Source organism: Gossypium arboreum, chromosome 12, assembly GCF_025698485.1.
Source record: "Gossypium arboreum isolate Shixiya-1 chromosome 12, ASM2569848v2, whole genome shotgun sequence".
NCBI classification, from domain to species: Eukaryota; Viridiplantae; Streptophyta; class Magnoliopsida; order Malvales; family Malvaceae; genus Gossypium; species Gossypium arboreum.
In genome coordinates this window covers 49,245,872-49,260,990 of record NC_069081.1, presented here as the reverse complement: position 1 = coordinate 49,260,990, position 15,119 = coordinate 49,245,872, and the positions used below count along the sequence as shown (strand labels likewise).

Sequence of the window (15,119 nt, the reverse complement as noted above, 5' to 3'; positions counted from 1 at the left end):
TCATACTCGACTCCAGCGACGGTCTCGGGTGTGGGGGCGTTACAGTGTCATTGAACGGTTTGGGTTGTGTTTTGATGCAAGAGGAAAAAGTGATAGCTTATGCCTCGAGACAGTTGAAAACACATGAAAAGAATTATCCGATGTACGATTTAGAGTTAGACGCTATTGTTTTCGCATTGAAAACTTGGTTACATCATTTGTACGGTGAAAAGTGTCATATCTTTACCGATCATAAGACCTTGAAATATATAATGACTCAAAAAGATCTGAATTTGCGACGACAAAGATGGCTTGAGTTGCTAAAAGACTATGAGTTGGTGATTGATTATCATCCGGGGAAAGCGAATGTAATCGCGGATGCTCTGAGTAGAAAATCATTATTTTATTTACGGGCAATGAATACTTAGCTAACCTTATCTGATGCTGGTTTGATTCTAGTAAAGTTGAAAGATAAACAGGTATTTCTTCAGCAAATTTGTGAACCTCAGAAGTACGACAACGAGTTGCAAGCTAAAAGAGTGCAATGAGAGTCGACTAGTGATTCAGACTATCAGATCGGATCCGATGATTGTTTAATGTTCTGAGATAGAATATGTGTACCAAAGAATCCTAAGCTTATTCAAAAAATTCTAAACAAAGCACACAGTAGTTGTTTATCTGTACATTCGGGGAGTACAAAACTGTATAATGATCTGAAACAATTGCATTGGTGGTCAGGCATGAAACAAGAAATTTCAGAGTTTGTATCAAGATGTTTGGTTTGTCAACAAGTTAAAGCTAAACATCAAGTACCTTCAGGATTACTACAGCCTATGATGATACCAGAGTGGAAATGGGATAGAGTTACGATGGATTTTGTATCGGGATTGCCTTTGTCTCCAAAAAAAAAAAGATGTTATTTGGGTTGTCGTTCATCAATTGACAAAATTAGCACATTTCATTCCAGTACGTACAGATTATTCGCTTGATAAATGTTTGAATTGTACATATCTGAGATCGTTAGATTGCATGGGGTACCAGTTTCGATTATTTCGGATAGAGATCCGAGGTTCACGTCGCGATTTTTAAAGAAATTACAAGAAGCTCTGGGTAGGAGGTTGAATTTTAATACCGTGTTTCATCTGCAAACCGACGGTCAATCTGAGAGAGTAATTCGGATTCTCGAAGATGTGCTTCGTCTAATTTAGATTCTCGAAGATGTGCTTCGTTTTTGTGTTTTAGAATTTTAAGGTAACTGGGAGAAATATTTACCATTGGTTGAATTCACATATAACAATAGTTTTCAATCGAGCATAAAAATGGCACCGTACAAAGCATTATATGGTTGCAAATGTCGAACTCCACTGTTCTAGACCGAGCTTAGTGAGAAAAAGATTCACAGGGTTGATTTGATTAGAGAGATAGAAGAGAAAGTAAAAGTAATTCACGATAGTTTGAAAGCAACTTCAGATCGACAGAAATCATATGCGGATTTAAAATGAAAAGACATTGAATTTTAGATCGGTGACAGAGTATTTCTAAAAGTATCTTTGTGGAAGAAAATCCTTCGTTTTGGTCGTAAAGGCAAATTGAGTCTACGATTTATCGGGCTGTATGAGATCATCAAAAGAATAGGACCAGTGGCATATCAGCTAGCATTATCGTCAGAATTAGAAAAGACTCACAACGTGTTTCATGTATCGATGTTGCGACGATATTGATCTGATCCATCACATGTAATTTCCCCGTTCGAGATTGAAATTCAGCCTGATATTTCGTATAACGAAGAACCTATCAGAATTTTAGCTCAAGAGGTTAAAGAATTGAGAAATAAATGCATAGCTTTAGTGAAATATTTGTGGCAACGACACGATGTCGAAGAGGCTACATGGGAGCCTGAGGAAACTATGAGAAAAAAATACCCTAACCTCTTTTCTGGTAAGATTTTCAGGGACGAAAATTCTTAAGGGGGAGAGTTATAACAACTCGTTTTTAGTCAAATCGAAACAGTGGTTTCGGGACCATATATTCGAAGTCAAAATAATTATTTTATTATTGTTTTAATATCTATAGCATGATAGTATAGTTGTGTCAAATTTTTGTTAAGAAATTTTATCGTTTGAATGCTTAATTTGGTAAAAAGGAAAAAATCGCGTAAAGTGTAAAACTTGTGTTCTATTAGCTAAAGGTGTCTAATAGCTGTGGAGTATTAAAGTGAAGGTCCTTATGTGGTAAATAACCCAATATTATGATAATAGATGATAGTGGCTTTGTAATTTTGAAATTTGTGATGTTTTTAAAGGTTATATTGGTAATTAAGGTTAATAATAAATAAAACAAATTAAGTATCATCTTCCATTATCATTTTAACAATCGAAATTTAGAAAGAATGGCAGCCATGGGAGCCTAAAGTTTCGGCAACCCTAATTCCTTTGATTAGGTATGCATTTTTAATCCATTTTTGATGATTTCTATGTTTTTGATATCGTTGCAGCTTAGTCTAGCTAGCCCAATGACTAATTTGCAAAATTTTTAAAGGTTTAGTGTTTTTCCATTGATGAATGCTGGTGTGTTTTGATGTTTAATGGTAGAAAATGCATGATTGTTGTTATATAAACAACATTTGTTAAGTGATTTTTAGTAAAGTGTTCAAATAGGGATTAATTTGTGAAATGTTGAAATTTAGTGCTTAAACTGTGAATAATTGAAAAATATGGACTATTAGGGACCTAATTGAAATTTGGCTAGCATGGGTTTTGGTTGAATTGCATGAATTTGTAATTTTATGAAATAAGGACTAAACTGCAAAAAATGTGAAATATTTTGTGCAAGATTGTAAAAATGCCTTAATGTGTGTCTTTGGATTAAATTGAATTGAGAGGTAATTAAATAAGCTAAATTTGATATTATATAGATCAAGAAAAGCAAAATACGAACTTAGATCAGGGAAAGAACAAGGTTTTAGATTAATTGACTCGTTTTGCTGTTTTTATATCCGAGGTAAGTACATATGTGTTAAACATTATTATACTTGTGTTTTAATGCTTTGATATCACATAAATTGTGAATATGACACTGCGGGCATGTTCAACAATGATTCGACGAGTGAAAAATCCTGGTTGAACCTTAGGAATAGATTAGGATACAAATGACATGTCATTAGGGGTTATTATTGTTTTGGGTGCTGGTCCGTATGTTCTACCGGTGGCTGAGTTATCCGGCATGTGTTGCGGATACTCGTTAGCTTGTGTAAGTAGCACTGTGTAATTACGCCATAACCGTCATCAGCTTGTGTGAGTAGACCCGTTGATAGCTCGAGAGTGAGCATTATTGAGATATGATATTGAGATAGCTTCAGCTATGTATTGGCACTTCGGTGCAAGACTTATTGAGATAGCTTCGGCTATATATATATTGGCACTTAGGGTGCAAGATTCTCGAGTATCCCGTATTATTCCAAATGGTTCAATGGGTATATCGAAGATATGAAATGGTAAGAATAGATACGTATTAATACAAGTATGTACGGAAGCTGAATTTGTATAAAATATATGAAAGAATTGAGTTCATGGTTAAATAGATGATGGAATATGTGTTAACATTGTGGTTAAATACCTTGTAGTATGTTATATGCATATTTTGAATGGTAAATAAATTGTGAGTTTTGCTTATTATTTTCATATGAGTTTACTAAGCTTTATAGCTTATTTTGTTTATTTTTTCGTATTTCATAGTGAATTCAAAGCTAGCTCAGATTTGGGGACCATCAGAGACTTCATCACACTATCCTACTATCACTTTGGTACTTTTGAACTTAAGTATTTAAAGTATATGGCATGTATAGGAACTTTGCTCATTTTGGGTTATGGTTTGATAATAAATTTAGCCAATTGTAATGGCTTGTAAACGTTAATAGTTTGGTTTTGTATATAGCCATGAGAGTTGGCTTAATTTGGTTGATTTAGTTGTGCATTCATATGTGTATATGACTTTGGTTATGTGTTAAATGATGGATATGTGATGCTTGTTGATTATAGCTGTAACACCCTTAACCTGTATCCGTCACCGGAATAGGGTTACAAGGTATTACCTATCAAATCATAACATACAACACACATTTCTCATCCAAGAATCCATTAATACATAAACATCAATCCAACATAGTTACATTGTCCCTTATAAGGCTCTACGAGACCTTAAAACATGTCTGGAAGAGGTTCGGGACTAAATCAATAACATTTGAAAATTTTGGAAAACTTATAAAATTTTCATGCATACAAGGATCACACGCCCGTGTGAACAGGCCGTGTGCCTCATACGGCCACCCGACACGCCCGTGTCACAAGCCATGTGGAAACAGGGCATACATACTGACTTGCATCACACGGCCGGAAACACACCTGTGTGCCTTGGCCGTGTAAAATCTAAAGGGTATACTGACTTGGGTCACACGGCCGGTCACACGCCCATGTGCTAGCCCGTGTGTCACACACGGCCAGTAGACACGCCCGTGTGTCTAAGCCGTGTAACTTACTGACTTGTTTAATTAAGTTATAGCAGACACACAGTCGAGTCACACGCCCGTGTGCTCAACCTTGTGGGGGCGCAAATAGGCTTGGTTTAAGCCACATTTCTCACCCTCCTCAAGCAAGCCAAAACCATAACATTTCATACCATTTCAACACATTTATAGGCAAGCAAAACATGCTATTTCATATACAAATCATGCCATTTAAAATCCATCCATTTCACTACTCAAATCATAATCCAAAACAAACTAAAACAATATGCCATTACCAACAATTTCACCTATCTTCTATATACATTTTTCTCATCATCTTATCATCTATTTTAAACTTAAAATCATACCAATTAATCATCACAACATCCATGACAAACATGCCAAAACACAAGGCCATTTATATACATCATATTTCACTTACCAAACTCATAAAATAAGCCAACCCAAATAGCCAAAAACACACCAACATTTACATCACTTATGAGCCAAATCTCATGGCTAATATCATATCTCAAAACACATCATCATATCACTAGCCTAAACATGCCATATACCATTTTTACATAGCAACAAAAGTACCAACAAGTTGATCGATAGTGTGATGGTGTTCCTAATGATCCCCGAGTCCGAGCTAGCTTCGATTATCTAAAAAAAATAGGGAAAGAACACACAAAGTAAGCTTTAAAAGCTTAGTAAACCATATACAAATAAAATTATCACATGAATCGACATCATTTTCATCAATAAGCAAACTATGAGTAAGCACATATAAGCTCACAAACCTTTCCCAATGTATACATATTCAATATCATGAATGAATTCATCAAATACTTCTCTTTTCAATACTTGTATAAATCTCGTACGTACCTGAGTCACTTAACTCATTCACACATTCTTTCTTGACTTGACTTTGCCATTTGAACCTGTTGGAATTGTTAAGGATACTCGGAAATCACATATAGCTCTTAAAATGCAATATCCTAGATATGGTCTTACATGTTATCACATATCGATGCCGATAGCCTAGCTATGGTCTTACACAAAATCAAATAACGATGCCAATGTCCCAGACATGGTTTTACACATAGTCACATAATGATGCCAATGTCCCAGACATGGTCTTACACATATTCACATCTCGTTAATCCTAATGTCAGGACATTCGTATCCTATACTATTCCTAAGGTTCGTACGGGACTTTTGGATATTGTAACCCTGTCAATTCTTGCTCGTATTTGATCATTCAACATTCATAGTAGTTCAATGACAATTAAACATATATAATTCAATTTAAAGACATTTATTTGCATATGAACTTACCTTATATTCGGGATAAACGGACTGGATCGACTATTCGATAACCTTTGATTTTCCCTGATCTAAATCCGATTTCTTTCGTTCTTGATCAATTGATCCCTCAAAGTGCCAAACCCTAATGGCTTCAATGGCTTCTTCAATTTGTAATTTCGGTGGTGGAAGATGATTATGAAACATATTTTCTTTTGTTTTTAATTAATATTAACTTAATAGCCTAATTACCATTTTAACCTTTATAATAAACATATAAAATCACTTAATATAAGGTCATCTATGTTAAATTCCATTATCAATGGTTTAATAATATCATAAGGACCTTTCATTTAATAAACCATAACAATTAAGCACTTTAAACAAGTAGAATGTAACTTTTGCATTTTATGCGATTTAGTCCTTTTATCAAATTAGACATCCAATCGATAAAATTAAATCACGAAACTTTCATACATACATGCTATAATACTGTAAGCACATAAAATAATATTAAAATAATTTTTTCACATCGAATTTATGATTCTGAAACCACTGTTCCGATTTAGCTAAAACCGGGTTGTTATAATAGGTGATGTGGATGGCAAATGGTTGATGAATTGAGAATTAGTATGCTTGTGAACTTAGGTAAAATAATGCATGTTTTGAAAATGACTATGTTGATGATTTGAGAAAGTGAAATTGGTATAAAATTGGATGGTGTGTTGTGAGATTGTATGCCCTGTGTTGTTGGTATTGAAATGGTATAATTTATGCTTGGATGAGTTAGATGAATGCCTATATATGCTGTGTTTTGGTGCCAAATGGGTTGGTGTAGGTACATGCAATTTGGGTGGCAAAATGGCTTGGTAAATAGCCTATTTTTGTCCACTTGGGCAGAGACACGGGCGTGTGTCTCAGCCGTGCGTGACACACGGTTATGTTACACGGTCGTATGTCCCCTGATGTTAAATTTGAAATCAAGTCAATATGCTTCACATGACCCCGTACACGGGTGGGTGTGTCATGGCCATGTGGCATAAGTTAGTATACCCTACAGGTTTGGCACGGCCTAGCACATGGCCTGACACACGGGCGTATGTGGCCATTTCTAGGGCACACGGGCTAGTCACACGGGCATGTGTGTTGGCCATGTGACCCAAGTCAGAGAGTTACACGGGGTCGGGCACGGGCTGGGACATAGCCATGTGTTCCCATTTTGAATGTCCACAAGGCCTATGACATGGGCGTGTCTTTTGCCGTGTGAGACACACGGCCGGGCCACACGGGCGTGTGTCCCTTGTATTTTGAAAAATTTTCTAAGTGTTTCAAAAATTTCTTGAGTTATCGATTTAGTTCCAAACCACTTTTAAAGCATGTTTAGGGTCTCGTAGGCTTGTATTAAGGACAATGTGATTGAGTTTGAATGATGATTGCATGAAATTTAAAAATGTATGTGATACGAATGTTTAATTTTTTATAAGTCTGATAATGCTCCGTAACCCTATTCTAGCGTTGAATACGGGTGAGGGGTGTTACAACTACACTCGAGCACGAATGAAGGCGATGGAGACCAAGGTGAAGACGAAGAAAATGACGAAGGCGAATATGAACATGAACATGAAGATGATGGCGACGAGGGTGGGGGTAAAGACAAACATAATGAGGACAATGGTAACGAACCAGTTTATGAGCCCTTAGTAATAGTTGCACGCAGAAATCCTCCTCACGATAGTCACCCACTGTCGTGCGGCACACATTCTCCCTGATGATGCTGATGATGTATTTTTTAACTTATCTATAACGATGTAAATATAGATGACATCAATAAAGAAACCACAAATTTTCATTGTAACTCATATCTTCCTCTTTGTTACTTTTTAACGTAAGTTAATAAGAAACCACAAATTTTTATTGCAACTCATTTTTTATTCAACTTGGGTCCCGTTCGATATATTGTTAGTTCAAATAATCATATCTATGTCTCTATTTCTAAGAGTCAATCTAGCTTCGATAGTCAAGATAAGTTATCTCTCCGATTGGACTGATAGACAAGTTAATAGTCCTAGTATGAATTATTTGATCAATTTGATTCTATGAACTACAAATAATTTAGATTAACTACTAGTATAAATTGTCTCCTCATTTTATAATCGATCATATAATGTAACATATTATTAATTAAACCTTGAATAATTAGTGAGTCAATATTCATTTATTCATTTAGTTTTCACATTTGAAAACACTCATATAAAGTATATTAAGTGAACACATTGTAATTTTATTTATTAAATCAATTAAAAATTAAAACTATGATGAAATCATTCAACTTAGAGCACAAATTCTAACCTAACAAGCTTTAAAAAAATGTAGTTGAACACCGATAAAATTATGCAATTACTAAAGCCCAATTTGACAAATGATGCTTTTCTAGTTTTCATCCAAATTATGAAACAATTAAAATACTTGAAAAGTAAAGAAACTTTGAAAAAGCCTCCATTTTTTTTAATCAATAACGATAATTTTACTAAAACCAATACAAATATCACACCTTTCTTTCGGAAGAAATTCCGGTTATTATTGGGACTGGGTGTTAACCCATTTGTCGAGTTGACTAGTGGAGAAACGTGTGAAGGCAATTCATTGTTTGGACTTTAGAGTAAAGGAATTGGATTGATGGTTTTATTATTAAAAATATATAAAAGTAATTTAATTCAGTTTAATTATTGAGCTCAATTGCTTTGTATTGATTTTTAAGTCAATTGCTCTGATGTTCTATCTAGATTAATATTTCTATCAATTTTTAATTTAATTAATTTAATCCAATTCAAACAACCATAGTTAGAATTGATTGAATAAAAAATTTAATTGAAAACTAAAATGGAGAGGTTTAATTACATTTCCATCCCTTTACTTTTAGAAATTTATAAAATTTTTAGAATTTATTAAAATTTATTATATTTTTAAATTTTCAAATATTTTTAATATTTGTTGACATGACATACAAAGACGGAATATAAAAAGAGTCAAAGGGCTTGATCCTCTCAAAATTTGAAAATGATTAATAAACCCTTCAAAATTATTCATAATTTACTTAGGCCCCCAAATTTGTTGAAAAATTTAATTAAGCTCTTTAAAAGTTTTGAAAATTTTAATTAAACCCTTTTAAAAAATTTAATTACTCATTAATTTTCTAAAAAAAATTAGAGCCTTATTTTTTTTTTGAAAAATCTCATTAAACATCAAAAATTTTGAAAATTTTAATTTGATCTCTCTAAAACTTAATGCCACATTCGGCCACCTATGGCTTAAAAGATAAAATAATGGCACATCAACAAAGAAGGGTAAAAAGAGCTAAATTGAATAAAATAATGGCACATCAACAAAGAAGGGTAAAAAGAGCTAAATTGAATAAAGATGTAAAGTTCACGAGTTAAATTTATTATTATGTCATATATATATATAATCAAAATGAACATTTAACGATATAATTTTAATAGAGAGACTATTTTGCTAATTCATCTAATATACACAGACTAAATTTTCACATATCCATTTTTCTATATTTTCAGAGAAAGAGAATTAATACATGATAGATTCGATAAATGCAATATGAGATACATTATAGGGACTGATATGGAAAGTTTATCGAAAAAATATGAACTGTTTTATAATATATAAAAAGAAAAAGAAAATGGGAAGTTTTCAAGTTTTTTTGAATAAATGAAAATAAGCCCAATTATTTCAACGGGCTTTAAATTGGGCCGTTTTAGCTGATTCAAAAGGTCGGTAATTATCGGAAGCGATACTCTGATACTCTGGGTCTCAAAGCGGTCAAAAGTCAAAGTCTCTCCCCATAATCCCTAATCCCTCACCAGAAAAAAATCCAATTCCCCGTCCCCCAAATCATAAGCCCTAGCCATAGCAATTGAATTGTCCCGGAGAAGGTCGCCAAGATGGGAAAGAAACAGCACAGCAAAGATCGAATGTTCATAACGAAGACGGAGTGGGCTACCGAGTGGGGCGGCGCTAAATCCAAAGAAAATCGTACACCTTTCAAACGCCTTCCCTTCTATTGCTGCGCGTATGCCTCACTTTCCATTCCCATTTTTGCTTTATACCATTTTTGCTTTATATCTTATTATATTCATTTTTTTTCTGGTTGTCTTATTCAGCCTTACATTCACGCCCTTCGAGTTGCCTGTATGCACGAAGGATGGCAGCGTCTTCGATTTAATGTTGGTATCTTTTCATTTCGTTGTTACTTATTTCAAGCTTTTATATAGTGTAATTTAGGGGGTTTTGTTATTTTTTTATTGTTTTCTTGTGCAGGAATGTAGTTCCCTATATAAGAAAGTATGGGAAGCATCCGGTTACTGGGGCTCCATTGAAGCAGGAGGATCTTATCAATCTTACTTTCCACAAGAACTCTGAAGGTTTGAAATATTTATTTTCGAGTTCACGTTTTAATTCAATGAACCAAAGAAATTGAGCAAGCCATATAATATACTGCTGTCAGGTTTCAACAAAGTATGTTGTAGATTTAGAAGTAAATTTTCTAAAGTTCATGTTAAAAGGGGATACTTGTTTGAAATATTGTTCCTTATAGTAAAAAAAATATAGTTTAATTAAGATGCTGTTCCTTGTGTGAATTGTCGATTTGATTATAGATTACATTAATAGCTTTCTAGGTTCTTTTATTTGGTGCATGAGATAAATGGTGGATGTATATTTTGCATGAGTTACAGCAATTTCCTGCAAAACTAAATATTGGTCTTCTATTCTTTACCTGACTTCTTATAACTTTTTCAACAAGGTTGAACTTGAGTGTGTGTGTGTGTGTCTTCATTTAGCTATGACATGTGAATTTTGGATGTTAGACAGTTACCTTGTTTTGGGTTGAAAAAATGAAACCATGGGACGGTTGTTGCATGTTATATTTAGGTTATTATTGTCATTTTCTCTATAAACGAGCTTGTGAAGGATGCAATTTCTGCCCGCTTTTGTAGTTACTTCCTGTTCTTTATTATTTTAAATACTTAAGGTTCTGCCAGACTAGAGTGCACTTCATCTTTGGTTTAATTTTGAGCCAAAAATCAAGAAGTTGGAATTAGAGTCTGCTTGTCTATGGCCTCTTTCTTCAGTGTCACAGTTTAATATTTGTAGGTTCTGTCAAGACAACCTTCTGCAATTACTGTGAAGTTGGTAACAAGGGTAGTAGGGGAAATTGCACTTGCACATACTAATAAATCCTATGTTTGTTATACTTTGAAATCATATCTTTGGGGAATCAATTTTAACTAAATGAGAAATGGAATAAATGCTTGAAATACTCTTTGGTGATGGTGGAAATAAAGGCTATTAATTCTCATGGGTAATAGATGTAAACCTTGCTATGGTCTTCTTATTACTGTTGTTATATTGATTATACTGGTGCAATTTGGTAGAAGGCTGTTCATGAATGTTGTTCTACTTTATTGTTTTATGTGCAACTATGTTGGTATGCTGGTTGCTATTCTTTTCAGTTATATATATTTTAGAATTGACTTTATTTTAGATGTCTTTAGTATTTGCACGTTTGGTTTAGTTTTCATGCCTCAAGGATATTGAAATGGTGCCTTAATGCAGGGGAGTATCATTGTCCTGTGCTGAACAAAGTTTTTACCGAGTACACACACATAGTTGCTGTGAAGACTTCAGGAAATGTTTTCTGTTATGAGGTATAGTTTATTGCTTATATTGTCAACATTTCCTCTTAAGGTCAGATAGATGTGTTAAAGCATGATACTGTTTTTCCTTTTTGTTTCTATTGCAGGCAATTAAAGAATTAAACATCAAGACCAAAAATTGGAAAGAGCTTCTTACAGATGAACCTTTCACTAAGGAAGATATAATTACAATTCAGGTAAGCAGTGCATTTAATTCATATTCTGTTTTTATTTGATTAATACAGCAATTATTTGTTTCGCCAGTGTCACATAATGATTATAAGTTCCTTCTTGTATTTCTGCTCATGTTTGCAGAATCCTAATGCACTTGACAGTAAGGTTACCCGGGATTTTGATCATGTAAAAAATAGTTTGAAGGTTGATGATGAAGGTATTGTATTTTATTTCTGTTTTGGCTGTGCTTGCTGGTAGGATTAGCTATGTTTGCCCCTTCTAATTTATGGTCTTGATTTTCCTATAATCTTGTTGCAGAACTAAGGAAAATGAGTTCAGATCCAACTTATAACATAAATGTTGCTGGGGATATCAAGCAGATGCTAGCAGAGCTTGGAACTGACAAAGCAAAGCAAGCTGCTCTGCTTGGAGGTGGTGGGGCCAAGGCTCAAAATGAGAGGGCTGCTGCTCTTACTGCCATTTTAGCTGCCAGGTCTCGCATTAAAGAGGATTCCAAGGCAGATGCAAATGGGGAGAGTAAAAGTCAACCTGTGTTTAGTATTGTAGATGCTGCATCTGCTTCAGTACATGGAAGAAGTGCTGCTGCAGCAAAAGCTGCATCAAGTGATAAAACTGCTGCTCGAATTGCTATGCACATGGCTGGAGAGAGGGCACCTGTGAATGCTAAGATGGTAAATTTCTCAGTTTCCTGGCTTATCTTTTGGGCGTAACTCCTTATGATAGAGCTTCATTTCATCCTAAACTAATACCAAAGTTGATCATTGTTCTATGCTTCTATCTCCTGTTAACTACTAGTCTTTTAGAGATCTTTTTTGGTGTCAATTTGTTGATTCGTCATTCTGGTGATAATGACTTGTAATAACTGTCATTCTATCATGAATCAATTGATAGTGTGCAAAAGGTTAATTCCTTTAGGAAGACATTCATTGATATTCTTAGTCATGACAGGTTTTTAGTTTGTACGAAATGCCTCAAGATGTCTTTATGCAGTTTGAACCTTGGTCAGTGTTAACAAAAATTCTTTATCAGGTGAAGAGCCGTTTTACAACTGGTGCTGCTTCACGATCCTTTACTTCTACCTCCTATGATCCTGTTACCAAAAATGAATTTGAGTATGTTAAAGTTGAGAAAAATCCTAAAAAGAAAGGTTACGTTCAGCTGCATACAACACATGGTGATTTGAACATTGAGTTGCACTGTGATATTACTCCAAGGACATGTGAGAACTTCCTCACTCTTTGTGATCAAGGCTATTACAATGGAGTGGCCTTCCATAGAAACATTCGGTATTGTGACAATTGCTCAGTTCAGATTCTGTCCACTGTTTTCATTACTTGGCTTGGTTGTATGACTCATGTTGATGATGTTATACACTCTGGTTTCTAGGAATTTCATGATTCAAGGTGGTGATCCAACTGGTACTGGGAGAGGAGGTGAATCTATCTGGGGGAAGCCTTTCAATGATGAACTTAACTCTAAGTTGCTTCACTCAAGGCGAGGTGTTGTTAGTATGGCCAACAGTGGCCCTCACACAAATGGTTCGCAGTTTTTCATTCTATACAAATCTGCAAATCATTTAAACTTCAAACATACTGTATTTGGTGGAGTTGTTGGTGGCTTGACGACACTGTCAGCTATGGAGAAGGTTCCTGTGGATGACAATGACAAACCTCTGGTGAGTTTGGATGTTGAGTATTCTTTCCATAATTAGTAATATCTCGAGTATGTATATCTTTCCATGATTGCATGTGCTTAATCTTTGCAGCTTAGTTGAATGCCTCTTGAATACAAATGCAAGTTCCCCTTTTCTCTATTTATAAATTGTTAGCTTTTTGGTTCTATATTCTTTCGTTTTATTAAGTTCTGCATAAAAAATGACATTGAGGTCAAAACCAATTTTTGTTAATAATAAGTCTTGCATATCTGTTTGTGTGGTGTTTGCTCTTGCATTTTTTTTTCCATTCGCGTGTTATTTGCTACTGATAAACTGTTTGGTAGGAAAATTCTAATTGTGATGGTTGTATGCCTCAGAATGTTTCCTTTGTTGTATTTAAGCATCGGTACTGCTGCAAGGATGGGCTTCTGGATTATTTTATGTTCCAGATCTAATTTCTTTGTTCTATGTTGCTTGTGCAGGAAGAGATTAAAATAATTAGTGTCACAGTATTTGTAAATCCGTACTTGGAACCTGATGAAGAGGAAGAGAAAGAGAAGAGCAATGGTGACAAGGCAGCTGAGGATGAAGATAATGTTAGTTTGGACCCCGTGATCCTCAGAATCTGGATTTTAGTTTTATTTTATTTTTATTACTTCATATTTCTTTACAGCCAATCATTTTAGGCATTTTCTTTGAATTTCCAGGATAAGATTGGGTCTTGGTATAGCAATCCAGGAACAGGAACAGCAGAATCCGGAGCCGTTGGTAGTGGTGGTGTTGGAAAGTACTTAAAGGCTAGGAACACCCAAAGTGAGTCTGCTACTGCTGATACCAACATAACAGCAATTTCTGTAACAAAGAAAAGGAAAGCCGCTCCTGGAGAATTTAAAGATTTTTCTGCTTGGTGAATGATGAGGTTTCTTAATGCGCTTCTATCCTTTGAAATGATACAGCATGTGCCTTGGAGCTTGGAAGCAAGTGATGCTCAAATTTGAATTTGCCGTTTGTGCAATACTTGCTCTAACAAAAACCACCTCTGCAATACTATGGGAGTAAGAGATTCAATGGCAGAATTCAGATGCTGGTGGTGGTAGTGACAGTCAGCATAGTGAAATTATATTTTTCAAGTTGGTGAAAAAGAGGAGTGAAAAACCGTTTCATAACTTTCCGTTTGTAATTTAGCCTCTGTAAAAGATGTTGCAAGGTTGTGACATTTGAACACTGCCATTATTGGTCATTAGTGTTAAGATTTTTTTTTTTTAAATTTTCAAGGTGTTGACCCCATAAGACGGTTGATTAGCCCCGTCAAAGCCATTGCCCGTTTGTTAGGTCAACCTTAAATTCTTTTGAATATTATTCAAGAGAAAATTGTATTGTAGGACAGTTGATAAAAGTAGAATAATGAATGGGAAACGCATTTACTAATATTTGTAAATAGGAATCCACAAAGAAATGATTCATCCCATATGATTATAATTTTGTATTTCTTCTCAAATTTAATAGGAATAGTCGGGACCTGAATATTTTCAGGTATTTATTTCTTCTTTTTTTGTAGGTTCAAATATTGTTTGCTTTGGATAATATTTTCAAATATCATATTTCCATTTTTTAATATTCATTACTCAAAATTGGGTTATGTTTGTGAATTACGAATTCGACTTTGAAAATTTTAAAAGTGAATTTATTTATATATTAAATAAATTCAGTACCTAGCATTTGAGTAATAATAACATACACATTGGATTTTAAAATAGTTATTACAAATTGATTC

General features: G+C 34.4%; 1 protein-coding gene across 2 annotated transcripts; it reads left to right on the top strand.

Moving 5' to 3' along the window:
- Positions 1–9,549: 9,549 nt before the first annotated feature.
- LOC108479975 (peptidyl-prolyl cis-trans isomerase CYP65) lies at positions 9,550–14,783 on the top strand. Of its 2 annotated transcripts, XM_053023383.1 has the most exons (12): positions 9,550–9,872; positions 9,964–10,026; positions 10,121–10,224; positions 11,417–11,508; positions 11,604–11,693; positions 11,812–11,887; positions 11,989–12,362; positions 12,721–12,977; positions 13,078–13,366; positions 13,828–13,941; positions 14,053–14,158; positions 14,302–14,783. In XM_053023383.1, exons 1-12 carry the CDS (start codon positions 9,745–9,747, stop codon positions 14,328–14,330), a joined length of 1,722 nt encoding a protein of 573 aa, XP_052879343.1. In that variant the 5' UTR covers positions 9,550–9,744; the 3' UTR covers positions 14,331–14,783. The 2 variants fall into 2 exon arrangements, with proteins under 2 accessions (XP_052879343.1, XP_017638344.1); XM_017782855.2 differs by having other exon boundaries at positions 14,053–14,783.
- Positions 14,784–15,119: the final 336 nt, after the last annotated feature.

Coding starts and splice junctions, on each gene's coding strand:
- LOC108479975 (XM_017782855.2), top strand. CDS start 9,745: ATGGGAAAGAAACAGCACAGCAAAGATCGAATGTTCATAACGAAGACG. Junction 10,027..10,120: donor GGCAGCGTCTTCGATTTAAT/GTTGGTATCTTT, acceptor TTTCTTGTGCAG/GAATGTAGTTCCCTATATAA. Junction 13,367..13,827: donor ATGACAATGACAAACCTCTG/GTGAGTTTGGAT, acceptor TTGCTTGTGCAG/GAAGAGATTAAAATAATTAG.